This window comes from Micromys minutus, assembly GCF_963924665.1.
Source record: "Micromys minutus genome assembly, chromosome: 17".
Classification (NCBI taxonomy): domain Eukaryota; kingdom Metazoa; phylum Chordata; class Mammalia; order Rodentia; family Muridae; genus Micromys; species Micromys minutus.
In genome coordinates, this window is record NC_137952.1 from 36,884,132 (window position 1) to 36,912,036 (window position 27,905).

A 27,905-nucleotide genomic window follows, 5' to 3' on the forward strand; every position below is an offset into this window, starting at 1 on the left:
GTCAGGGCCTGAGGAGAAGATCACACTTCTTGTCTGGTGTGGGGGGGGGGGGCGTAACTTCATCAGATGGGTGGGAGGAGGGGGAAGAGATGTGATGGTTAGATACTGCAGGTCTGAGGGCCAGAAGCCCCAAGAGGACCACGGAGTGGAGTCAAAGCAGAAGCAATAGTTCCAGAACAGGGAGAAGCCAGACTGTGAGTCTCCAGGAGCACCCAGCAGAGCCTGGCGAAGCAGCCTTAGGGGATACTCCTGTGAACTGCAGAAACAAGAGGGGCAGAGGCTGTAGGAAGTGGGGAGAAGGGGAAGGGTTTTTAGGAACTGGAAGTCTTAGCCAGGTGTAGTAGCTTGGCATGCATGACCCCAGCACCCAAGCTCTCTGATGCCAGCTCTGACGTGACAGATCTGGGAGGGTCTTCGATTCGGCATTTATCACAAGCCACCAGTGTCAATGCTGCTGATTCAGGAACCATGGTTCATGAGGGGCAAGGTTCAGAGTCAGCTAAAAGGATGTGGAGGCCAGTTAGAAAAGAATTCCTTTTGAGAAACCTGCTTTTGATAATTCTGTGGGTAAAGGCCAAGACCTTTACGTGAGACGGACAGTGTGCCTTCTTGGTCCTTCACAGGTGACAGGTGCTGAAAAACTGGGCGTAACGAGGGAGAGTGGAGACCAAAGAGGTCAGGAGAAGAGGCAAAGGGACTCTGGTGTCCCCGGAGTCCTGCCTCTGGGTCAGTGCTAGGCAGGAGATTAAAGGCTGACACGGAGCATGCCCCATCTCACCCCCAGGAAGATGGAGATCTGAGTGCAAACAGCAGCAAGGGTAAGGCCATCAACCCCCATCCTCCTTTTGCGGTTCTGCAGGAAACTGCGGACTCAACCCAAGGTTTGCTGATAGCCTGTAAGGCACACAGGAATGGCTATGCCCCAAGGTCGAAGGCCAGATGACTTCTGTGCAGAAACAAAAGACGTTTGGGCTCAGAAAGAAGGCTGGAGGGAAGGAGGTGAGCTGGGCTTACACCTGAGCCTTTGAGAAACTTCTACTTGTTTTCAGAAGTCAAGGGATTTCTCAAAAGCTCAGGTGGGAGTGTAAACTCAAGTTTAGGTAATCCAGGGACAGGAACAAGAATGGGAGGTGCAGGACTCAGGAAGCTCAGCTTGCCTGGGACCCCCATCGCCACCACAAGGTGAGAGAGACCCTTAAGCATTAAGCCACAGAGGTTAAGCCGAGGTCAAGTGGCACCAAGAGTGCAGCGACTCCCAAAATCAAGCGTTGGCTGAGGGGAGGGCGGTGCATACTTAGGATAAGGAGATGGGACCACAAAGATGCTGGAGCTTCGTCTGGTGGCGACGGGGAGGCGGAGGTGATTCCCGAGCGCCGTGCAATGAGCTGCCCTGCTTAAGGCCGGGCTTCCTCACCGCACAGCCCCCAGCCCGTCCTTTTCCCGCCTTCTCCGGCCCCGGACCGACTTCCCGGAGGGGGAGAGGCCATGGCCCCCAGCCCGGCTACCGACTCGCCAGGGTCCGCCCCTCCGCCACGGCCCCAGCCCGGCCGCTCCTCCCCCGATGATGTCACGTCCCTGGCCGCCCCTCGGCCGGCCTCGCGCCCCGCCCCCGCCTCCCCTGGCCCCGAGTCCCCTGGGCCCACCCGCTTGCGACAGCCCTCCTTTTGCCCGTGCTCCCTCCCTAGGGCTCCCGCTCCCCAGGGAGCGGCGGCGGCGGCGGGATGGCCAGGGCCCGCGGCCAGGCCCCGGGGAGCGGCGGGCGGCGGCGGCCGCGGCGGGGAGGCGCGGGGACCGGGCCCCGGGGGGACTCGGCCGGTCTGCTGCTGCTCCTGCTGCAGGTGCTGCCGCCCGTGGCAGCGGCAGGCCCGGGGCGCCGGGGCACTCGGGGGGCTGGCGGCGGTTGCGTCTGCTGGCCCGGCGCCGGCCCTGCTTTCCCGCGGGACGCGCGACTGCTGCTGCTGCTGCCGCCGCCGCCTCGGCCACCACCGTCGCCGCCGCCGACCTCCACGGCCGCAGCCTCCCCCTCTCGGATGGTAATCAGCGCCCCGCGCGGGCGCCGCGGGCGGGCGGGAGGGAGAGAGGCCGGGGGGGGGGGGAGGGCGGGCACCTCGCGGGGCGCTCGCCCCCCCTCCGACGACCGCGGCGCTGGGCAGCCGCCAGAGCGCGCCTCTGGGGCGCCTCCGTGCGGAGTGGGTGCGGGCTCCGCTCTCAGTCTGCTCACCGGCGCTCAGGCCGCGGGGGAATCCCTCCATCTCCCCGCCCCGCGCCCCGGGAGGGGAGGGGACAGCGCTGGCTCCCGGGGACCCGTTTTCTCTGAGAGAGCACCCGAGAGGCGAGCGGCACTGAGGCACCGGGACTCTGTGCAGCGCTGCGCTCCTGGAGGTTCCTGGTGCCGTCGGGTCCGACTGAGCTGAGACGCCCACAGCCTCTGCGGGACAGGATCCCTGGCAGTGGGGGGCGCCCACGAACTGCGGGTCCTTATGTTCCCCGCACAGGACGCTCTGCCCCGCGGTGGGCTCCACCTGAAAGAGGAGCCGCTGCTGCCCTCCAGCCTGGGCTCGGTGCGCTCCTGGATGCAGAGCGCGGGCATCCTGGACTCCAGCACCGCGGCGCAGAGGTAAGCGCTCCACCCGACCTGGCACCCTGGTTGCGCCTTTCGTCCTGGCTCCTGGAGCAAGGGGTGGAGGGCGTCCTAACTCTTTGACTGTCCCGATGAAGTCTTCTGCTTCACCCTGTGTGAGTTTGACTTCTTCCTGAGGATATGGGGCGGGTTGCTCACCAGAGTCCGGGGCTCCAGAGGTGGTGTCGCCTCCTCCCTCCCGCACACCTAGAGCCATGACCCTCAGTTACTAGCCAACCAAAGATGTACAACCCCTTCTTCCCGTGCAGTCTCTACCGTTCCACTGGTCCAGTCCCGCGGCTACCCAACAGGAAAGACAAAACTCAGGACCTTCAGGACCAGCGATGTGGGTGGGGCTGAAGCGTGGCTAAGCCAGTGTAGCCTTGCTGAATTGATTGGGGTTGAGAATGGGGCAGGATTCCTCCGTCGTCGTGTGGTCTTGGGTAGATCCTGAAGGAGACTGGAAGCTCTTGGAAATTAGCAGGATCTGTTCTGGATACTTTTCAGGGAGAGGCATGGGGTCTAGGCAGGAGACCTCTGTACAGAAGGGTCCTGGATTTGGATGGGGACTTTGAAGGCTTGCCTGTTAACCCAGACGTCAGTGCAGCAGCTGGAACCTAGCCTCCGTAATACTCCCTCTGATCAGAAGTTTGTGGTGCCTAGCACTGGGTAGGGACTGTCCCTGAGGACAGCCAGGGCAGGGTAGGCACTGGGTCTTCAGGAAGTTTAAATAGATGTCCGGTATCTGAAGGGTGTCAGAGCAGACCAGGGGCTGACACACCACTCCCATTCACACATCCAAACTTGCTCAGCTATCGCTTGTAGCACACCCCAACCTCACCCAATAGTAGACACAGGGTGTTTTATGGACAAAGGGATGAGTACCTTTGCACATCTGTCTTCACAGAGAGAGTGCTGAGCTTTCTGTTGAGTGATCTCTCCTGGACAGGAAAGGGTATTCCAGATGAGCCAAGTCCAGTAAGTTATAGTCTCTAGTTAGAGAGCTCTAGCTGGAGACTACAGAAACACAATCACAGTTTAACACAACTGCTCTCGGTCTGTTGGTGTATTTCCTTCCCATGCATCCTTACCCCCTCAAGGCTTCTCTTGTGCTATGCTTAAAACTGTGTGTGCCTCCTTTTCTGCTGGTTTTGGCTTTCCCATTATGTTGAGAGGGTTGCGTGAAGCTATAGATGTGTGTATTGTATTAGAGTGGAAGGAAGTTACTGTTTCTTTCAGACTTTGCTCTCTACCTGCCCAGAGGGCTGCCAGGTTAGATGAGGAGGAAGCAGGAAGCAGGTGGGTGAAGGGGCAAGAAATCTGGGCCTGAGACTTTCGGCCTCATCGCTCCTGGTCACCAGCAGTGGTATCTACACAGAGATAGGTTCTTGAGTGGGGTCTATTCCGAGTCCCCGAGACCACATAACTGAAGCCCAAAAGCTTCTGAGATTTGAACAGAACATTTTTTTTCAGACCTGAGTCTGGAACCTGTCATTCTGAGTTTTCAAACATGTGGGTGATTCTCTTCCCACTTCCAGGGGGGAAGCTAATCCTTGGTTCTCATTTCTTTCCACATTGCTTGTCCTTTCTCTTGTGTATCTTCCCCCTCAGTTCTCTGCTCAGATCTTCCCCTCCCAAAACTAACAAGAAACATCCGTCTCCCAGCCTCCCCTTCATCTTCCTCCCTGTGAGGCTGCGAGTCCCTGAAGTGCTGCTGGGTGTGGATGATCTGGGTCCTCCTCAGCTTCACCCCACAGCCAAATGCTTTGCAAAGCTTGTGGGTGCCCAGTCTCAATCCCAGTGTCCCCAGATACCACGGTTAACAGTTACACCCCTGATTCCCAGACCCCATTCCTCCCTGGCTTGAAGGATAATTCAGACTCCTGGTGCTGTACTCTGACTCGCCACTCTAAGGATGGTTACCACAGGCTGCTGTCCCTGGCACACCCCAGACAGCTGGCTCTCAAGGCTCATCACAATCTGACCCCTGCTTTCTCTCCCAGCTTCTGGAGGATGATGGCTGATGATGTCGAAGAGTCAACCAAACTGCCAGACCTCTTTCTCTCAAAACATTCCTCTAGCCCTCGGCACCACACACCCACTGCAGAGCTTTAATGAGCCTGGGGCACCCCAACTCCTCTTCAGCACCTGCTCCATTTGTGTCCTCCCTCCCTGCGGGGGGGGGGGGAGGATTGGGGGAGGAACAGTTCTTAATGTTACCTAAACTACAGGTCACTCTGCTCATCTCTGCTTTCCTGGCTCTGACAACCGAGGCTGTCCTGTAGGGCAAAGATGGCAGTCCATTCATCTTTCTTTCTATAGCCTACAGGCTTAAGCAGTCCACCTAGATGGCTCCAAAAGCCTCTCTACCAGGAGCCTCTCCTCAGTATGTTCCAGCCACTGCCCTACATTCCTTGGCTACCCCTCTCCAATTTTAAAACTTTGACTTTACAGAAATACCAAAGTTTCGAAGAAAGTAGGAGAGGAGGAAAAGGCTTAGAAGGCTTGCTAAGATCCGTGAGGGAGCCTCTGCTAACCAGAAGGAAAATTCCAAGCATGGGATGTAGGGAAAGAGGAGGAAATGAATACCAATCCTATAGGAAGGGAAGGCTTTCTGCTCCCTGCCAGGGTCTCCTTAACAGGAATGACTGCTCAAAGGCCCCTGGCCATTGCTGTGACTTCTGCCCTGAATCAACAGGAATTTATCTCTGAGACCTATTACTGGGTCTCCCCATTCGCCTCAGACAAGTCTTACTGCTGTGGGCTTAGCAGAGATGGTAGTGCTTTTCTCCTTCTGATGTGCTTCCTACGCTGGGGAGACTAGAGGGACCTGGCCAGCCCTGGTCCTGCAGTTGTCCTGGGAGACACAAAGACTGCCCATCCTACCAGCCACTTACTGAGGAGGCAGGCAGCTGGGAGATTCCTGTCAGCAGCTGTAGGCTAGCCTCCCTGCTAGGAAATGCTTTTGTTTGCTTTAATAATTAATTGCTTCTCCTCATCCTGGAACCTGGCTGGCTGGCAGGCCTGTGGGTAGATGGCCAGAGGGTTGGCAGAAGTGGGGTGAATAGCCATGGAGGGAAGTGGTAGAACACACTCTTTCCCCTGCCTACCATTTAGACCTGGGTCACTAAGTTGATTTTGGGGATAGTAGATGGGTACTGAGCAGTAATAAGAGGGACTCTGAACCCTCCATTGACCTGAACCTTCTCTTCAGCAGATTCATCTACACATGGCTTCTTGGTGGCTGCCCTTAGCTACCAGGTCTTTCCTCTGTGGGTACCACTAAAGTGGGTGTGCCCCTGGGTGTTACTGCTCTTATCTTTGATGTGCATCTTGGTTAGGTTCTGAGAATATCAGGGTCTGGGCAGGCTTAGGTCAAGAGATCTTGGCTGGAGACAGACACTGCATGGTGATTACTAACGGTCCTGGGGACACAGAGGATGCCCAAGGGAGAGCTAGAGCATCACTGGGATGCTTAAAAAGGAAGGGAAGAAATGAACATGGAACTTCTGCAGCCAAGGCAGGATGAGGAAGAGAAAGGCTGGATTGAGCAGAACTTGAGGCAAATCTGAGGCCAGCAATAAAATATGGGAGGCATCGTTTTTGTTGGCAGTAGAGGGTGATCAGCAGAGCCCACTTCCAGTGCTGATGACTTCAGGATGTGACCCATTATATCAACATCTCAGACTTGGAGATGAATCAGGCTCAAGCCAAAGTGCTGTTGTTGCTCAGAACCTTGGGCTGCCAGGTGGGCCAGACATAACGTTTGGCAGAAAAAATGGAAGGCAGAAGCCCCGAGGGGTGGCTTGTCCTCTAAGGGGATGCAGAAGGTTATTGTTAAGTTACTATTTATAGCAAGTGTGTGATCAAGCATGAGCGTTTTGTGAATAGAGAACGGAGACTGAAACTGGAGCTTTGTCTTCTAGAGAGTTCCGGATGCCCGAGAAGAGCCCTGGGGCATCTTGCTCAGCCTTACAAGAGAACATCTCCAGGGACCTGCTGGGTGGGCTCAGTAATAGCAACCAGATACTCTGCTGCCTTCCCGTGCCAACTAGCATCCCTGTGTGCTCTGGAGTGAAGCTGACCTTAGTGGTCCAGGCCCTCAAGGTCCTTGCTCATTTGACCTTGTTCGTTTGACCTCGAAGTCCCGAATAGTGCTCATGAAACCTAGGCATACCAAAGCTCACTGCAAGGCAGGACTCATCTGTCCACAAAGCATCTGTGCAAACTAACTTTTTTTTTTTCCTTAAATCTTGGGCTTGTGTGAGAGCAGAGAATCTGACATGGTAGAGAGACTGCGGTGAAGGCTCCCAAGTCTGGGTTCTCTAGACTAGACACCCACTCTCTACCACCCCAACCTCCTCCACAGCTGAGAAGAAAGTGTTTTGACATTGTGTTTGAAACAACCTTTCTCAGAAAGTGAGGACATGAGTTGTTTGTTTTGGGTTCTTGCAAAACTGGTTAGCATGGTTGTTTTTTTGTCACTCAGGGTCATTTATCTGAAGACGATAACAGGCTCTCTTTCCCATGATGCTAAGGGAATGAAATGTCACTGAAGTACGGGTTCCAGCAGTGCATATGATGAGCAGGCCAGTGGTCACCTGCCTACATCATAAACCTGGGATCTGCAGAGTTGCTCTTAGGCCCCAGGAGCTGAAGCTCTGCTGGCTTCTCTCATATCCAGTACTTCTGGGCGGCTGACAGTTGAAACCCACACTCTTCTTCTTAGTCCCCTTGGTTGGTAAAGGGTCTACCTCAGTCAGCATCTGCTTCCTAATGCTTGACTTGCTTAGGAGGCCAGTGCTTGTTCTGCCTAGAAGTATCCGTGGCAGCAGTGAGTACAGGAGAAGACTGGAGCAGTAGAAGCCAGAAAGATGGCTTTGTAGTAAACACGGAGCCATAGTTTGAATCCCAGCCCCCACATCAGGAGGCTCACAAATGCTCACGAATGGAACTGTGATTCCAGCTCCAAGGGAGTATACACCCTCTTCCGGCCTCTCTGGACACACACGTGTATATGTATGTGGGAATACACATAAATAAAATAAATCTGGAGGAGGGAGTGTTGACTTAAAGGGTGGCAGTGCCCAAGCAGAGTCCCTGACCCATGGCTCAGGTGGGATAAGTCTGAAGTCCTTGGTCTGTGTTTTTGTAGTTCTCCTTAGACTCACACTGTGGTTCTTGACGGGCTACCTTCTTGCCTCTGTCTCCCTCCACTCCTGAGGCTCCTGGAATCAATCCAACAACTATTGACATTTGGGTTTTCACCCCAGGGAGTTCTCTGCTTCTAGGAGACGATAAATGAGACTCTTGCCTCTCCACGACTCAGGGGCTCCATCCTTCATCTCTCCATCTTTTCTTTTAGATAAATAGTATGCATCAGTAGACACTCTCAAGTTTCCTCCAGAGGTTGACTTGGACAACTCCACTGTGGAGAGCACACAACAGAGATATTAGCCCTCATCTGCACCTCTCTGTCTGAGCAGAGCGCTCATGCCCAGGATGTGACCATGGGGACTGTCAGACCACTGGGTACTTTGTGCATGGTTACAACATGTCTGTCTGTTTCTGTTCTTTAACTGTGGTTTGTTTTCTAATGACAAGAGCAGCAGCTTCTCCCAATGGGAGAAGAGGGGAAAAAAAAGTTTCCCTTCCTCCTCCCCAGGTTTCTCCCTTTGTAGCACAGGCGCAACGGGGCCAACTAGAAAAGGAAGACACGGTCCGGCCTGCTTCTGTTTTCTTTTGCTTTCTGTCCTCTGTACAGCGCATTCCTCGTAGTATTCTGTGTCATCCACATAGGGAAAAAAAAATACTAGATTCTTTCCAGCAAAATCTTTTCCCATTTTATTTCAGTCTCCTTACTTAACTGACCAATGCAAGACTGAGGTACACTGAGGACTTCCCAGGCTAGGAGCAGAGAATGGGCTTAGCAGAGGGTCTTCCCACTCAGGCTGTCATTACTACTGTTCTGTGGTAGTTCATGATGGTGGAGATGTTAACTAGTCAGTGCTGCCCCATGGAAGGCTGTGTGCATGAGCAGGGGTGGAGGGTTGCCTGCTACTCCAGGCTGCCTCAGGAGGAACAGAGCCAGGCTAAGTGAGATGATGTTGTGGGACATGTGAGGTGGCTCAGTTTCCCTATGCTTCACCCCTAGGCCTGGATACTGACCTCCCGTGGGAACCTCCCCTTCCCCGGTGTTTGTGTTCTGTCTCCCAAAGTAATCCTGTTCCACAGGGAAGGCAGGGAGTTTGGCACAAAGTTTAGGGAAACCAGCAGGAGACCAGCAGGAACAGGAGATAGGCAGGATTTGGACTGAGTGAAATTTGCCAAGAGGCCTGGGATAGGATAGGAAGCTCCAGTCACTAACAGTTCTCTTTGCATCAGTTTAGAAGCCCTGAGCCAAGCAAGGGCTTTTGCACAGAAAGGCCTATTGAGTGGCCTGGGGAATCTGTACTTTCTCGGCATCCACCTCTCCTCCACCAAGGCCTTTCTGTCTGCTTTCTTCCCACTGCCTGGGAGCCTATCAGACTCTTCTGAATAAAGAACAGCAGTGAGGGGATTGATGGCTCTACAAGGCCACACCCCCTTCCATCACCTTTTCCACTTGGTGGTTCTTGAAACCATCCCTGTCAGAGTTCAAGCTAAGCTGGCCCAGGAAGCCGGAGGGTGGGGCTCAGAGTTGATGTCTCATTAGCATATTCATCTATAGTAATCAGAGACCTGCTGTGATCAAAAGCTCTTTGGGCTTCCCTGCCTCTCAGCCAGGTTGAGAAGCTGACAGAGGGTGGTCAAGTCCCCACTCAAAAGGACTAAACCTAGCCTGGAGGGAATAGGGAAGGGAGAGGACAATACCCTGGGGAGGGAACTTCTGGTAGGGATGAGTGTTGGGCACTCTTTGTCACCACATCCACCTCCTACCTCACACATTCCCGTGACCACTCCCAAGAATGCATCCTTGAGGGAGAACAGTTGGTTTTACTATTTGCTGTACTCGGTATGAAAACATAAGCAATCCACCCATTCTCTGACATTCTAGATACTATGGCCTAATGCGAAGCCAAAGAAAACAGTTCATTTCATTTAATTAAAAAAAATTTGTACTTGTGTTTATTTATTTGCTGGGAGGCAGTGTTTACTGTGCCATGGCATACTTAGAGGGGTGAGAGGACAGCTCCTGGGCGTTGGTGCTCTCCCACCGAGCCGGTTCCTAGGATCCTGGTAACTCAGGTTATCAGACTTGGCAGCAAGGGCCCTTTTACCTGTTGAGCTATCTTGGTGGCTCCTGATTTTAAATTACATGGAAGGGAATATTAAATAGCAATGACTCTGGTGTCATTGTCACAGTAGCATGCCTGATGGGCATCTGGGATGCTGGTTGTGTGTGTGTTGTGTGTGTGTTTGAGCACATGTGTGTTCATGTATGGGTGCATAAGGAAGCCAGTGTATAGCCTCATGTCATTCCTCATACACCTTTCTCCTTCTGTTTGAGACAGGGTCTCCCATTAGCCTGGAATGGGAGACCAAGTGGTCAGCAAGTCCCAGGGATCCCCCTGTCTCCGTTTCCCATCATACAGCACCATGTCCTGTTATGTTGGTTGAAGGAGTCCATATCGCAGGTCCTCATGCTTATGAAGCACATATTGAGACATCTCCCCAGTCCTGGGCATTGGCTTCTAAAGGAAGCTGACATCCCCCTGTGTAAAGAGCCAGAAAAAGAACAAGGCAGCGTCTTCAATGCTCGCAGGACCTAAAATGTAGAAGTCACGTGCTCTCATTGTTGCTGTATTCTGTGGGCCACACAAATCAGCAGAAACACAGGAGAGGAACCTGCTAAAGCACATTGGGAACCATCATCTTGGAGTCTAGGTACTGAACGTATGGGTCACACTAGCCTGAGCCAACTGAAGCACAGTCATTTTTGCAGGACATCCAAGGGCCTTCAGTGGGAATCACATTTCCCAGCAGTGTGGTCACAGCACTCTTTCCTAGGGTGGAGATCAGGGAACCCGTAAGAAACATGCTTTGGAACACCTCTAGAGAAGAAAGTCTAAACTTCTTTTCCCAGTGTTCATATTCCTACACAGTCTGGCCAGAACTTCTGATGCAACCTTTTTGTCTTCGCTCATCATGAGTATGTGTATGCAGTGAGTGTGTGTGTGTGTGTGTACACACACATGTGCACATGCATCTTTGTGTGTGGGCAAACGTGAGGAGGGCACATGCATGTGTTTGAATGAGGAGGCTTGTTATTGCTGACTTCCTTGGAGTCTTTCTTGGTCATTCTCCGGCTTTACTCATTGAGGCAGGGTTTCTCAGTTGAACCCAGAGCCTATCTACATGGCTAGGCTAGCAAGCCAGCTTGTTAGAAGTGCCCCTGTCTCTGCTCTTTTAGCACTGACATATCTCCCAGAATTCATGTGGGTTCTGAGGCTATGAAGTCCTCACGGTCACATGACAATCATGCTAAACACTGAGTCATCTCCCTAGACCCATCCCCATTATTCCCCTTTTATTTGTTTTCTTCTTTCTGTCTTTATCTCTCTAATTATTTTGAGACAGAGTCTCCTGTATCTCATGCTCGCCTTCGAGTCACTCTGTAGTCAGGGATGAACTTCTAATCTTCCTGTCTCCACCTCCAGAGTCCTGGGATTACAGGTGTGCACTACCAATCCTGGTATTGTGTGGTACTGGGTATTGAGCCTAGGGCTTCCTTCGTGTAGGCAGGCCCTCTTCCCACTGAGCTACACCCTTCGAAAAGTGTTTCACTTTTTGGAATCTGGTCCACTGACACCTGCCCTTGCAAATACTTCTTGAACTACGTGTTATTCTCTCCCCCCACTTCCGGTTATTGATTATATCCTCACTCCCCGAGGGTTGGGAGACGGCCATAGTCTCTATAAGTCTTCCCTCGGACCCCACAAAAGAGTTACTATCCTTTGTGTCTTTTTTTGCCAGGTGTGGTGGCTCATATGATAATCCCAGCACTTGGGAGGCTGAGGCAGGAAGATCACAGCAAGTTTGAGGCCAGCCTGAACTACATAGTGAGTTCCAGGCCAGCCTAGACTACAGAGTGAGACCTTATCTCAAAAAACAACAACAATAAAACAAGACAGAAACTAAAACACTGAACAAACAAACAAAAACACCAACCAAAAACAGTATTATCCTCCTTTTCTGATGCTGCTGCTTCTTCCTCCTCCTCTTCTTTCTCTTCCTCTTATTCTTTTCCTCTTCTTCTTCTTCCTCTTCCTCTCCCTCTTCTTCCTGTTCTTCTTCTTCTTCTTCTTTCTTTTCTTCCTCTTCCTGTTCCTCTTCTTCCTTTTCTTCCTCTTCTTCCTCTTCCACTTCTTCTTCATCTTCTTCCTCTTCCACTTCTTCCTCTTCTTCCTCTCCCTCTTCTTCCTGTTCTTCTTCTTCTTCCTCTTCTTCTTCTTCCTCTTCCTCTTCTATACCCATACTCTGACTCTGACCTTTGTTCCACTCTCTGCCTGCAAATTCCTTCCTCGTCCAGACATTTAATTCCATCACTGCATGCTGCATGTTACAGAGTTTGGTGCTGCACTGGCGTTTAGGGGCAGGCTGGTAAATGAGACCTTGTTCTTCTCTTCCTCCTTGCACGGTTTCTGAAGAGCCAGGAGCAAACCTTTTGTAAGGCCAAACTAGGAGATCCTCTTGCCCAGAAGCTGTGCGGTCTTGAAGCTGGAGTCATGCCCCCTGTACCCAGAGAGGCCATTCCCCATCTATACCTATAGCCCAAGCTCTAGGATAGGCAAACTAGTAGCCTAGAACTGTGCAGCATCCCTGGTAGTCTGATGAACATCATGTTATGGGCCGGTAGTGCCATGGCCTCAGACAAGCCCTCGTTGTAAGCTGGGGTTCAGTGGGAAATTTATTTCAGAACCCCTCAGGTACTTCTTGATGCCCTAATGCGCACTCCTAAATGCCTCTGGATAGTATGATGAATTCATTTATACATTTGATTTTTAGATATAATCCTTCCTAAATATAGGTCCTGGGGAGATGCCTGCAATGGGGGAGAGCCTGTCTGAATCCCTCATGCAGCCTCAAAGAAGCAAGCTGGGGTAGCCTCAGTGCTGTAGGCCCCTTTATGGAACGAAGATGGTCCTTGCTCAAACTTTTGGCATCTCAAAGCCTAGTGCTGCTCAGAACCACTGGGGTCTTTCTCCCTGGAGGCCCCTTCCAGTGGTTTTCCAGTTCCTTTCCTCCCACAGTGGCGTGGGCCTGGCAAGAGCACATTTTGAAAAGCAGCCCCCCTCCAACCTCAGGAAGTCCAACTTCTTCCACTTCGTGCTGGCCATGTACGACCGGCAGGGGCAGCCCGTGGAGGTGGAGCGCACAGCCTTCATCGACTTCGTGGAAAAGGATCGAGTGAGAGGCTCATGGGCTGGCCTGGGGCTAGCACTGGGAGCGGTGGGAGGGCTTCAGGGACCCTGCCACATTCCCATGAACACATGCTAGATGTGTGGGAAAGGATGGGTGAGTGGCTGGAAGGCAAAGAAGGACCGGGGGAGTAGAGTAGAGGGTGTGGGTGAAGGAGGTTGAAGGCACTGAGCACCTGAACATCCTTCTGTCTTAACCTTGCAGGAGCCTGGGACAGAAAAGACAAACAACGGGATCCATTACCGTCTCCGGCTGGTGTATAACAATGGTAAGTCTGGGTACTGTAGCATCCTGAGACACACTGCACCCTCCTCGGGGCCTGGGAGGGTATGGGTGTAGCCATTCGGGGTATCCCCGTGCATGACGGCATGCTCTTTCTGCCCTCCCACCCTAGGACTTCGGACAGAACAAGACCTCTACGTGCGACTAATTGACTCCATGTCGAAGCAGGTGAGCCAGCCTGGGGCCTATGTGGGCCCATTTAAGGCTCGATTTGAGTGTACAACCTTAGCCCCTCTCCATCTCTCTTGTGCCTTTACTCTCGATGGTTTAACTCTCCTACTCCCTGCCCATGGTGAGAAAATGGTGCTTTTTCTATTCAGTCTGGAAAAGAAAGTATTGATTAAAAGACCCTGGCTTAAGTCGTATTCCTTAGCAACCCAGTCTTAGACGCAGAATCAGGGGCATGTAGTTTATTGGTAAGAAGGGAGAGTTACTCCTCAGGAGAGGAAGAAAGGGAGCAGGACAGGAAGAGATACCCAGCAAGCAGGTTGTCTCAGATAGAGTCCAGCCTCGGCCCAGTCCTCAGGGATCACTGGAATAGAAACAGAGCCAGAGTTGGTGCCCTTAAAGCAGGGGGCAGCGTTTTGTGTCCTCTATCAGTCAGCCATTGGCTAGGGGCCATGCCTAAGGCGAAAGCACACATTACAGGCAGCTCCACTGAGAGCGGTTCCCAAGAGAAAACCCTCTAACATCATCTCTAACTGCAAAGGGGGATGGGTACCCTGGGGACGGAAAAGAGACCTTTGTGCAGTCCCAGAGACTGTCCTGCAGACACTCAGCACCTCACTGATAGGCTGGTTCTAAGAAGGAGGCTCAGGGCTGACAAAAGCAGTTCTGAAGGACAACACCCCACCCCACCCCACCCCCACCCCACCCCGTTGCATTCAGAGAGGCAAGCCCAAGCTCAGGGCTTCAGAAACATGCTGACAGAAGGGGCTTGAATTGTAAAGGGGCCAGATTAGTGGGTCTGGAAGGAAACGTTGTGACTCGCATGCTCTGGATGCACAAGAGCTTCTAGCAGCCTCACCTAGTCCTCATCCCAAAGAGCAGAATGGCCTATACCCAGCAAGCTCTCAGTCCCTGTGATAGGGGAGGTGCACCAGGCCACAGCAGTGGGACTGGGTGGCAAATGAAGTGTGGGAGCTTACAGAGAAGAGGACCTGCAAACAGGAAAGCTTGAAGGGCCCAGGGACTAATGGACTAGGAAGACAGATTTACATTTGGGAAGCCCACTTCTTGTTTAGGACAGGGGGCACTGGGAGACTGGACAAGGGTGAATCAACAGTCCAAGGGCAACACTGGGGAACTGATAGAGAGGTATGAAGAGGCAGCTTAGTGGCCTGTTACCAGGCCTAATTAGTTACCAGAAATTGCCGAGAGGGATGATATACCAGAAGCCCATCATAAGCGTGGAACAGCCTGCAAAAGGGCAGATGCTAAGAAGGGGTAAGGGGAGGAGCATGATGCAGGGTGGGACCAGGAGCCCCTCTGCTCCACCATAGGGAATCTGCAGACCTGGTGCTGGTCTTGCTACCTAGCTGATGGTCCTGTTTGAGGGTAGGAGGCTCTCTTCCACCTGAGCAGCTAGGCTTCAGGACCTGCTTTGCTGCTCCTGGACTCTTCAGATCAAGGCAAAGGACATGATCTTTCTTAGGGTGGGAATCTCTCCTGGTCCTTGGTTTGAGAGACACCAGGGCAGACCCCCAGGCTCATCTCCCGTTGCCATGGGGACTTGAGAGGAGCCTCCTTCCCCTGCATCCTTCCGCCTCCCCAGGCTATCATCTATGAGGGACAGGACAAGAATCCTGAAATGTGCCGAGTGCTGCTCACTCATGAGATCATGTGCAGGTAAGATGGGTGGGTAGTGTCACCCAAGATGGAACATTGACAAGCGGTGTACCTCTTTGTCAGATGCAGCTCAGGTTCCCTGTTGGGCCCTGCTCCTATTTCACAACACCTCCAGTTCCCTGGGGAAGCTTAGGCGGGGGAGTAGTGAGCTTCCCTAGACACAGCATGGGCAGAAGAGAGGCTCCTTGAGGCCCTATTAGCCTGGCCTGTTTATGTGACTTCTCTAAGTGTTTTTGCAAAAGAAGCCTCCTATTGCTAAAGGAAATTTAGCTAACAAAGCTCTGGGGGGTACAGGCTGTTCTGGGCAACCAAGAGACCTCTGGGATTTGCTAAGGGGGGCTGGTGGAGGAAACCTAGCTGCCTAGATGTGAGAATTGGCAGACAACTCTTTGGTAGATAAATTGGAGGTGGGGAGTGGGGGACTCTGCTCTTAGTTTCCCCCTCTTTTACCCTAGAGCATTTCCTGAATATTCCAGTCCTACAATGAATGCCCCAGAGGCAGACAGCTTCTGATAAATGGGAAAGAAAATAATGTTTAAAAAACTGTAGTTGAGACAGTGGCCACCCTTGGAAGGAAAAATTCAAAACAATAAATAAATAAAATAAAAACTAGAGAAGCCTTCTGCAGTACAGGCGAGGTCTAGGTCAGGTTGCTGCTTAAAGGCACAGGTTCCCTGGTGGTCATCTAAGAGACACTGTAGGTGATCCACTGCTTGGCGGCACAAGGCTTTCCTGACCAGCCTCATCCCTAGAACTAGGCCGCCAAGGGTCCTGGCAGGCCCCTCTCTAGCTCTCTCCCTCAAGTACCTGGAAGAGATTCACCTCCCCATGGGAGTTCTACCCCCAGGACAGGTAATCCGAGTCCTCACTGGGGCACCCTGCACCCCATGCCCGCACCCCACCCCCTGACTCTCTTTCTTTCACCACTTTTTTCTTCGTCTTTTCTTCAGCCGGTGCTGTGACCGCAAGAGCTGTGGTAACCGGAACGAGACGCCTTCTGATCCCGTCATTATTGACAGGTACAGGCTTGGGGAGGGGACCTGGAATGAGCCACTGAGCATACAGTGAACGGGTGGGGAGCAGAGAGGTTCCCCAAGGTGCTGTGTGGATGGCTCTGAGGCTAGAGAAACGTCATAAGGGATCAAAGAAACGACAGCCATGACCCTCTGGGGGAAGTCCTTATGACAAGCTTCCTGGAGCTGCAGTCCCCAACTTCTTTATCAGAGAGAATGACAGAGGAAGAGCAAGGACAGTGAAGAAGGTCTAGGGAGAGAGTCCAGAGAGTGGAGCTGCTGTGGGCCAGATGCTGCTGGTCCTCCGCTGTTGGACCAACTCCTCTGAGTGCACTGCCACACCTGTCTTAGTGTCTGGAGTTTTATATAAGGATTTTTATATAAGGAGAGAGGGGAATCATTAGGAAGGAGATTTGGAGAAGAGAGCAGGTTTGCAGCAGGTTAAAATATTAGAAGGTTGGCTGTAGCCACACGTTTTTAATCAGCTAACAGAACACCCGGATGGGAGGTTTACAAAGGAGCTGAAGGATAATCTAGAGGAAGGGTAGAGGCTATGGATATGAATAGGAATGACTGAGATTGCAGAAATGAACGTTGTTAGAAGACTGGAGAGTTCTAAGGGCTGGACCTGAGGCGCCCCCCATCCAGATGTGGAGACTTGACGTCAGGGCAGTTCCGTGTCCTGAAGCTTAGATGAGAATGCCCCAAGGACTGGGCAGTAGGCAACAGCAGCAAACACTGCTCAACACCTGAGCATTAGATTTTGCCATATCAAAGATACCGACGACCTCAACAGGAGCTTTTCAGTAGAGTTGAGGTGCATCGCCGAGTCCCTGTACGACTCTGGGGATTGACCTAACTGGGGCAGCAAGCGAGTAAAGGAAGGTGCACAGAAAAGCTGGGTGGTCTGTGCTCAGTCTCATAGAGCAGACTCAGTGTGCTCATCATATACAATTCAACAGGGGGGTGGAGCTATTCACACAGCTGGACAAGGAGCTGAGGCTATAACCTCAGGAAGAGCAATCTCTGTAGGAGAGCGGTCTTCAACAAACATTGAACTGTAGGAGTGGTGGGGCTCTGCACACAGTCAGCATTCGAACTCAGACCCAAGGAAGACCTTTCCATCCCTGTGAGCCTTACCTGGGAAAGGCGTTGGCACTACTGTGGGACTGAGCTACTACCAGGTCCCGATGTGTCCGTGTTCATGTCCGCAATACAAATTTGGCTGGGGTGTCACTCACTCCCTACAGTGTGTACAGAGAATGGGTGTTGGAGAGTTGAGAAACAAGTGTACGGCAGTCCTGAAGGGGTCAGAGAAGCAGGGTGGTGCCTGGAGCAGTGTGGGTAAGGACAAGAGAAAGCATGTGCAAGGAAGAGAAGGGGGATTTCTAGGGTAGTGCCCTGCAGTTAGCATAGTGCACAGGTTGATACGCTGGTTCATCTGGGGACTCAGACCATTGGGCCAGGGAAGCAGCGGAGAGACAGAGAACACGAAGTGAAATAGTGAATTAGTGCAGGAGCTTGCTGACATTCATTCTCTGCCTTTTGGGTTGATTTTACGATTTGCTTTGACTTCTCTTCGAAGAAGGAAGGTCAGAAGCTGAGGATGAAGATGGAGAGGGAGACACGGGGGGGTGGGGGGGACGAAATGATTGTCTAGGAGACTGATTGGTTTGGGGGAAGTCTCACTTAATTGCCAAGCTAGGCACTAGGGCCTGCCTGAGGCCTCTGGTCATAAACTTAGTGAGACCTTTCTCTGAGTTCTCTTGGGCTATACAGGTGTGGGTGCAGAACAGGCGGTGTGAGCCCGGGAAGGGACTTTCCAGCTGACCGAGGAGGAAGCGTAGGTTCTGATGGGATGAAAGAATCGTCAGAGAGAGTGATTAGGCAGGAGTTCATCTGGAAGTTAGAAGGGGGCTGGAGAGTGGAGCACTGATAGGTAGGAGTGTTTTGTGGTTGAATTAATTAATTAATAACATGTGGCCAGCAAAGTGGGAGTGGGGGAAGCAATGTCCACCGAGGAAGAAAATGCTCAAAGAACGGGTAGAGAGAGTATTGGAAGAAGAAATCTGTATTGTCACTGAAACCATCGAGGATGGTATAAAAGAGCACCATCGGGGCTGTAGATAGCGACCGAGGAGCGAAAGCTCCGAGGACCACAGCCAGGTGGGTGACAGGGGGCTGCTATAAGCAATGGTTACCCTGCTTCCCCTGTCTCTGTCAGGCTGAGCCGTAATCTCTCAGAGATTCCCGTTTTCCGTTCTCTGCAAGGCTGAGCATACCCCTGTGTTTCTCCTAACGGTCTGTTCATGTTCTGTGCTAAGTTTTCTCTAAGAGTTGGCGTTTCCTAGTGATTTATCTGAAGGAAATCAGTCAGTCCTTTGTTTTGTTTGTCCATATTGCTTCTATTTGGCTGTTGTCTTTGAACTGTGCTTGTGGTGCTCTTTGTCCAGTCTTTTTGTTACATTTAGAAAGACTTTAATAGGAACGTAATTTTATTTGATCCTGGAGATGCTAAGGATGAACCCGGTGCCTCCTGGATACTACTGAGGTACTCCACTGCTGAGCTATACCCTCATCCCTAAGGTTACTTGTAGACTTTATCCTATGGGGTTGGAGAGATGTCTCAGTGGTTAAGAGCACTCAGAGGCCTCGGTTCAGTTCCCAGCACCCATATGGTGGTTTACTACCATCAATAACTCCAGTTTCAGGGAATCCAACCCCTTCTTCTGATACCAGGTACACACGTGGTATACATACATGGGGGCAAATACGTGAAGCAATTTTTAAAAGAAAAATATTATATCCTATACAATACATACAAAATAAAATAACATAAAAATCACTGAACATAATAATCAGAATATGCCCGTGATCATCCTGATGGATTAGTGGAACATTAAAAAAATCAGTACCACTGAATGACAGACGTGGTGGTGCTGAGGAGACAGTGGCTGAAGGATGACCTACTTAGAGGCCCTGCTTCAAAACAGCAACAACAGAAGTTGCCCTGGGGCTGGGTGTGGTAGAACATACCTACAAAACAAGTAGTTGGGAAATGTCCACAGGACAGTGAATTAGAGACCCACAAATGGGAGAGTCCACTAAGCAAAAATAAACAAAACAAAAATCTCACTGCACCTGGTTCTTTCCTGTTTCATACCATTGTCTAGTCCTCTTGTGAAGATAAGTGTGAGTTCATTATTTCTAAATTAAGTTATCGCAGATTGTGTAATCACTAAATAATGTGTTGTATAGTGGGAGTTGTGTTCATTGTTGTTGTTTGTATTGCTGTTGTTTGGAGACAAGGTCTTACTGTGTAGCTCTGGCTGGCCTGAATCTAGATATGTAAACTAGGCTGGCTTTGAACTATAGAGATCTGTCTGCCTCTGCCTCCCAAGTGCTGGAATTTCAGTCATGTGTTACCATGCCTGGCTTCCATTTGTCTTGTTCTATTATTTGGGTTCTTTTCTTGTTTGTTTGCTTGTTTGTTTATTATTTCTGAGACACTGAGCAGCCTTGGCTGCTGTTGAACTTGTGATCCTCTTGCCTCCTCCCTAGTACAGTGCTGGGATAGCAGGTGTTTGCCACACACAGTTCCCATTTGATTTTAGTGACCTCTTAGTGTTTTAGTCACCATAGATTGATGATGATGATATAGCAGAAGTATATAGGGCAAGTCCCTCACGTTCCCTAACTTTTTTTTTCAAAGAGAATATTGGATATTTGGGCCTTTTGTGTTTTCATGCAAATTTTAGAATCTGTTTGTATAAATCCTCACACCAATATATACACACTACTTAGTGTGTAGTATTGAGTAATATTACAATAAACACAGTCTATTTGCCCATTTTAAGCCACTTTTATTGCCTTTCAGTAAGGTTGTATAACTCTTCAAAGCCACATATGGAAGAATAGCCAATGACTTCACCCATTTACTCAACAGTTGTGGAACAGCACTGTGTACAAGGGCCCTGGGTAGTAGTGTGTGTACAAGATTATGATACCAAGTAGACAAGGAGCTCAAGGTGGGGTAACTAAGGAAAACTGTGGGTAGTGTGTCTCCTGCAGGTCAGAATGCCTTTGTGGTTTAACATCCTGGGGAATGCAGTTAAGTTGTTCAAGCAATGTCAGAAATTCAGGTGAGAGAGGTCATTCCACACATGTGCATTCACAGATCGTGTCCTTAAAAGACCTGACATCATTATACTATTACTTGCATTGTGGCTTTTTTAAATGTGTGTGGTATTATGCTTGTGTGTATGTGTGTGTGCAAGGGGCATGCTTGATGCCAGAGAAGGTCAGAAGAGGGTATTGGATCCTCTGGAACTGGGGCCACAGATGCGTGTGAGCTGCCATGTGGTGCTTGGAACCAAAGCTGGGTCTTCTGTAAGAGCAACAAGAGCTCTTTACCTCTGAGCCATCTCCAGCCATGCACTGTGCTTTTATTTAGAGGGATTCTCTAGAGGAGTCTGGGAACAAACATTCTAAGAGGGAGATCTGGTCTACCCAGATGGGGGAGGAAAAGGGTTACATTATGAAACTGCCGCCTAACCTCATAAATACTCACAAAAACCCTTTTAAGGTCCAAATGAGGAACCTTCTGGACTGCTCCCTGCCTGGAGGCAGTCCATTACTATCTTTGTGGAGTGTTTATTTTGATTACTTTGTTAAATAAACTTCTGCTTCAATTGTCTATGTCTCTTGACTGAATTCTTTCCTTCAAGAAGACAAGAACCAAGAGACCCCCAGAAGAGTTTAGGCTTCATATATAAAGGAACAAATAAAGGAGACAAGAATACTTGTCCCGGTGGGAGGAGAAAGCACAGGAAGTTAGGTAATAAGTTTTCAAGAAAATGTTGGCTATTTTGGCCTCTTGTGTTCTCTTGTAAATTTTAGACTCTGCTTATATAAAGTTGAAGTCTTTTTTGGAGAAATGGAGACAAGTAAAAACAATTATGATGGAGAAGTGCAATTTTAAATGGAGTGGTCGAAAGAGACTGGACTGGAAAGGTGGTATTTGAGGAAGGACTTGAAGAGGTGAAGGAATGAACCACTCAAGTATACATACCTTCTCATGACCATTTCTATAGTTTATATTCATTGTATATGATACCTTTAATTTTTCATTATTATTGAGAAATCCATACACATGCACAATGAAATAAGATCATATGTACCCCCATTTCCCCCATCCCATCTCGTCACACCCACCCCAAATCCCCCTCAACCCTTTCCCAACTTCATGACTTTCTTTTAACAGCTCCCTGACATGTACAGGGGTGTGGGTCACGCACTGAGACATGGAAATCACACCAGTGACTAATTCGTCCAAAAAAAAAAAAAAAAAAAAAAAAAGTGATTCTCCTTCTCCCTGCAATGTTCAAGTAGCTTCTCAGAAAGGAGTGGAGCCTGGTGATCTTTAACCTATCTGTGTTAGGATTTTGGGTGGCCTGATCTTGTGCACGTAGGCTGTAGCTACCATGAGCTCCTGGTTGCAATGGCTGGATCCTGTCCAAAAGACAGCATTAGCCCCACCCTCTGGCTTTTGCATCTTTCTGCCTTTCTATGGAGCCTTCAGTCTCTTATTCTCAGCACTCTGACCAGTTGTCCTGCACTGATTGGTGCCCACTGCAAAAACTGCCAAGGCTGAGAGCATCCCAGGTCTAGGGGGATGAACATAAATATGTACAAGTATGACCACTTAGCAAAACAGTAACAAGTTCTACCCTAGGGCCCGAGAGCTACCCAGCCATGGACTTTTACAAATTTTCCTTTGAAATTTTATTTGCATAGATGTTTTTCCTGTATGATACACACACACACACACACACACACACACACACACAGTGTTTGATGTGTGTGGAGGCCTGAAGAGGGCATTAGATCTCTTGGAACTGGAGTTACAAATGATTGAGACCATCATGTGAGTACCAGGAACCAAAGCTGGGTCCTCTGGAAGAGCAGCCAGTGCTCTTAACTGATGAATCGTCTCTCCAGCGTCACCCCTCAACCTTTGACCAAGCACAAAATTCCCACCATGCCTATATATCATGTGTTGATAATCAATTTTCACAAGTGGTCTCTTTGCTTTGTTTTCTGTGCATATGCTGTTTTATTCAAACAGCCATTTTAACTCTCCAGGCCTTTAATATGTGACTTTTCTTATTTTGTTGCACTGTTTGGGACAAGTATAGCCTTGAGTGTGGTGGAGCATGTCTTTAATCTCAGCATTGGGGAAGCTGGGGCAGGCAGAATTCTACAAGTTTGAGGTCAGTCTGGTCCTATATAACAGTTCCAAGCCCACCTGTCAAAAAACAAGCAACCAAGCACTGGAAAGAGTGTTCTTTTGTTGTTTGCTTATTTATTTTTGTCTTATCATTTTAGTTTTTTCAAAACAGGGTTTTCTGTCCAGCCCTAGCTGTCCTTGAACTCACTTTGTAAACTGGGCTGCCCTTGAGTTCCCAGAGATCCGTCTGTCTCTGCCTCCTGAGTGCTGGGATTAAAGGTGTTTTCTTGTTTGTTTGTCTTAGACTGGGCCTTCCCATATAACCCAGGCTAGCCTCAAACTTGTGATCTTCCAGCTTCGGTCTCCCAAGTCCTGAGAGTATGAGAGTAAGTCACTGTGCATGGTTTGTGTTGAGCATTCTTGTTTGTTTTGAAACAGTGTCTCATTGTGTAGCCCTGGCTACTTGGCATGTAGACATATTTATTTATCTGGCTGGTTCTTCCTTCTTCCCAGGACTCACTCCCCATTCCTCTGTTGACTGTTTTGAAACAGGGTCTCCCTGAGTTTTTCATGCTGGTCTTGGGCTCATTCTGTGTTTCAGGCAGGCCTTGAACTTGTGATCCTTCTGCCTCCACCTCCCAAGTGCTTGGGATTAAAGGCCAGTACCACAAGGTCCAGCTTGATTTGAAAGAAAACATTTCCAGGGTCTCACAGCTGTAGTACAGTGACATACGTCTGCAATTCTGGCCATTGGGAGGAGGATCAGCAGTTCTGGTCTATCTCTGGCTACATTGCAAGTTCAAGATTAGCCTTCACTGCATAAGACCCTTTGTCAAAATAACAATATCAAAGAATGTTAACTGGTACCTATCTGGGAGTTACCATGTTTCTTCAAATTAAGAAAGGTGACTTTCCATTTTAATCTTGAAGAGATGTTGAATTTAAAATGTTGCCTTTCTCTGTATGTGCTGAGTTCATCATACAGCTTTTTGTCCTTTTATCTGCTTCTCTATTAATGTGTCGAATTACATTAACAGGCTTTGTGGTTTTTTTTAATTGTGTGCACACATATGGAAGTTAGAGGTCAAGGCTGTTATGTTTCTCCATCTCTCCCTTTTGAGATAGTCTCTCACCAAGCCTGATGTGCAGACTGACTGGCTAGTGAGTTCCAGGGATCTGCCTGTCTCCCCACCCCACCCCCACTTCCCTCCAGTGTTATAGATGTCCGTGATCTCCTTCCCCCTCCACCTCTACCCCCCCACCAGTGTTACAGATGTCCGTGATCTCCTTCCCCCTCCACCTCTACCCCCACCAGTGTTACAGATGTCCGTGATCTCCTTCCCCCTCCACCTCTACCCCCCCACCAGTGTTACAGATGTCCGTGATCTCCTTCCCCCTCCACCTCTACCCCCACCAGTGTTACAGATGTCCGTGATCTCCTTCCCCCTCCACCTCTACCCCCCCACCAGTGTTATAGATGTCTGTGATCTCCTTCCCCCTCCACCTCTATCCCCCCACCAAGGTTACAGATGTCCGTGATCTCCTTCCCCCTCCACCTCTACCCCCCCACCAGTGTTATAGATGTCTGTGATCTCCTTCCCCCTCCACCTCTATCCCCCACCAGTGTTATAGATGTCCGTGATCTCTTTCCCCCACTCCCCACCTCTACCCCCCACCAGTGTTATAGATAATCTGTCCATGATCTCCTTCCCCCTCCACCTCTACCCCCCCACCAGTGTTATAGATGTCTGTGATCTCCTTCCCCCTCCACCTCTACCCCCCCACCAGTGTTATAGATGTCCGTGATCTCTGGTTTTGTACGTGATGCTGGGGATCAAATTCAGGTCTCATGCTTGTGTTCCATGTACTTTACCAACTGAGCATCTCCCCAGCCCCATCAATGAAGTTTAATATTGAATGTCTCATGGTGTATGGAGCCTATAAGGATTTGCTGTCTTCCTCTGCTGTGGTACCTGATCCGCCAATCATGTGTTTAATCTGCTTGCTTTTATGTTTATCTGTATTGGATGCATTTCTTATCATTTGCTTTCTATTGTTGGCTGGGTATGGAGGTGCATGCCTTCAATCCCAGCACTGTGGAGACAGGCAGGTGGATCTCTGTGAGTTCAAGGCCAGCCTGGTCTACATAGGGACTTTCCAAGACAGCCAGAGCTGCAAAATAGAGAGACCCTGTCTCAAAAAACGAAACAAAACCGTAAACAAAGAAAGAAATCTCTGCTGTTTCTGGCTATGAACTTTCCCTCTTTCTGAAATGTTTGTGTCATGTCTTTGTCCTTAAATTTTACTGAAAAATCAACATTTTTATTATGTGCTTACTATTTCTTGCTTATTTATCTGAGGCAGGGTTTTGGCATTCAGCCCTGGCTTTCCCGATGTTCACTCTGTAGCCAAGGCTGGCCTTATGTCTGTAGCCATGTAGCTGATGATGAGGGAAGGAGATCATGTAGCTGCCTCGGCTTCGTGAGTCCTGGGACTACAGAAGTACATTGCATGCCCCCCCCCCGTTTCTGTTTATTTTTTTTCTTTTTTACATTATTTTCATCGATCCTGTGGACCATGTTCTCCTGGTGTTCTCAACCCCAATGGCTTCTACAGTCCTTCCTCCCTCTCTTCTGCAGGGTTCCCTAACTTTGCCCAATGTTTGACTGTGGGTCTCAGGGTTCTCTTAGGTTCACAGAGACTAAAGCGGCAACCACAGAGCCCATATAGGTCTGCACCAGGCCCTCCACATACATGCTGTGGTTATTTCTCTTGGTGTTCTTGAGGGGTCCCTAACGGAGAGAGTGGGGTGTCTCTGATTCTTTTGCCTGCTCATGGGACCTTTTCCCTCCCACTGGGTTGCCTTGTTCAGCCTTAATATGAGGGTTTCTGCTTAATTTTATTGCACCTTGTTATGCTGTGTTTGACTGATATCCCTGGGAGGCCTGCTCTTTTCTGAAGCTAACTGGGAGGAACAATGGATCTGAGAGAGAGGGGAGGTGGGAGGGACTGAGAGGAGGGAGAAAGGGGAGGCTGCAGTTGGGACATACTGTATGACAAAAAGAATAAAGGAAAATATTTTAAAAATTATTTCTATTTATTTTTATTTTTATTTTTTTTTTTTGTGTGTATTTTGCCTACATGTGTGTCTGTACGTCATACATGTGCCTGATGCCTGTAGAGGTCAGAAGAGAGCCCCAGGTCCCCTGAAACTGGAGTTGCAGACAGTTGTGAGCTGTCCTGTGGGTGCTGGGAATTGAACCTGGGTCCTCTGGAAGAACAGCCAGTGCTGTTAACTAATGAGTATTTCTCTAGCCATTTATTATTTCTACAAAGCTGTTAGCCTTGTGAGTCACCTTCTGGTGTACAGTGTATATTGGTCTGCTTCATTGAGTTTGCTTTTTACTCTTTTCCGGCTTCTTAATTTGGGTTCTTGTTAATTTTTGCCCTTTTCACTTTTAATACAACCATTTAAAACTGTACCGATTTTCTAACAATTTTCCAGGGGCTGAGGAAATAGAGCCCTTGTGCCCAGGTCAGCTCTAAGTACTGTTAGACTTTTGTTATGATTTCCCTTTCATTACAGGGAAATTAGATGTTTCCTTATTCTTTATTTTTAAGACAGTGTTCCTTAGAAATAATGATAAACAATAAAATGCATATGTAGTAGTCAACTCACCAAGTGCAACACACGACTGTAATCCCAGCATTTAGGATGCTAAGGCAGGAGGATTGCTTCAAGTTCAAAGCCAGTCTAGGAGTACAGTATGTGCTCATTTTGTGTATTTTACTTGCCTCAGGGTTTTGAGATTCACCCACACTGTGGCACTTACCAGTGGCTGATTTCTTCATATTGTTGAGCCATATTCCATTGTATGAATTTGACAAAACATTTGTCGACTCTTCATTTGGTAGACTTTTGAGTTGTTTCCAGTTTGGAGACGTTATTGCAGATAAAATTTCATAAACATTCTGTCTTAGTTAGGGTTTTATTGCTGTGAACAGACATCATGACCAAGGCAAGTTTTATAAAGGACAACATTTAATTGGGGCTGGCTTACAGATTCGGAGGTTCAGTCTAGTATCAAGGCAGGAACATGACAGCATCCAGGCAGGCATGGTACAGGAGGAGCTGAGAGTTCTACATCTTCATCCAAATGAAGCCAGGGACAGACTAGGCATCCTCAGGCAGCTAGGAGTGTCTCCAAGCCCAGCCCCAGAGTGACACACTTCCTCAACAAGGCCACACCTTCTACTAGTGCCACTTCCTGGGCCAAGCCTATGGAAACCATAACACATTCCCATGCAACTTTTTATATGGACAAACGTTTTTGTTCCTCTGGGGCAAAATGCCTAAAAGCAGAATGGGTGTCCCGCGGCAGGTGCCCATTAGTGTTGTAAGGCACAGTCTGCTTCTGTAGTGTACGGGCCATCTTACAGTCCTATCGCTGTGTTTGAACATCACTGTTCCTCCGCATTCCCATTAACGCTTAGAAGATCTAGGTTAGTTTTAGCTGTTCCAGTAGGTACGCAGTAGACTCTCATTGTGCTTGTAGAATCCGTGTGTCCCCAAATGCTAGCGATGCCAATCTCTTCTTGGGCATCTCTGCCATCCCCACGGTGTCTGGTAAGTTGCTGTTCAAATCCTTGCCACGGCACTCCTTTTTAGATTCTTTTCTCAGTATTGAGTCGAGTTCTCCGCCCACCAGATGTGGGTGCTTCATCAGATAGTTGCTCGGCAGATGTTTCCTCCCAGTCAGGGTTGATGTCTTTAATCTCATAGCAATGCCTTTTGAGGAACCGACATTGTATTTACTTGGAGGAAGTTTAAGACGTTTACTTTTTCTTCTGTGGCTTGTGTGTTTGCCCTTCTAGCTGAGATTTTATGTTTTTGCATTTTATGTTTAAGTTCATGATCCATTTAGATTAGCTTTTAAAGACTCATTTATTTATAGTGTATGTGTCTGATGTGTACGAGTGTTTGAACTACATCTGTATAAGTGTACCACACACATGCCTGGTGCCCAAGGAGGCCAGAAAATGGCATCAGATCTCCTGACACTAAAGTTAATGATAGTTGTGAGCTGCCACACGGGTGCTGGGAAACAGAACTGGGGCCACAGCAGTGACAGCCAATGGTCTCATGCTGAGCCATCTCTCTGGCCCCATTCTAATCTTTACATGCTGGGGACAGAACCCAGGACCCTGTGCATGCTAGACATGTGCTCGACCACTGAGCTACATCCCCATCCCCTGAGGACATGTTGGTAGAGGATGGGAGGGAGGTCTTGGTTCATAGGGCTTTTAATTGGTTGATAGGGTGGGTTGTGTTTTCTTTTCTTTTCTTTGGGTTTTTTTTTTTTTAATTGCTGTATTCTCACTCAGGAGATACTTATTTAAAAGGCTCCTTGCTCTGTTACACTGCTTTTGCTCTCTATTCTGTCTTATTTCTGGACCTTTGTGTACCCCGGTGGCCCATAAGCACTCACTTTTACACCACTATCACGCCGTT

At 49.4% G+C, this 27,905-nt stretch overlaps 1 protein-coding gene across 1 annotated transcript in view; it reads left to right on the forward strand.

Moving 5' to 3' along the window:
• Positions 1 to 2,480: 2,480 nt before the first annotated feature.
• The window catches only part of EBF4 (EBF family member 4), a gene marked incomplete at both ends in the record, with an annotated part of 67,444 nt that continues 42,019 nt past the window's right edge, over positions 2,481 to 27,905 (forward strand). Inside the window, 6 exons of the mRNA XM_080931615.1 lie at positions 2,481 to 2,617; positions 12,853 to 13,009; positions 13,226 to 13,289; positions 13,416 to 13,471; positions 15,078 to 15,151; positions 16,102 to 16,170. Of these exons, the coding sequence (XP_080787741.1) occupies positions 2,481 to 2,617; positions 12,853 to 13,009; positions 13,226 to 13,289; positions 13,416 to 13,471; positions 15,078 to 15,151; positions 16,102 to 16,170 (557 nt within the window). The remainder of the gene's footprint in view (positions 2,618 to 12,852; positions 13,010 to 13,225; positions 13,290 to 13,415; positions 13,472 to 15,077; positions 15,152 to 16,101; positions 16,171 to 27,905) is intronic.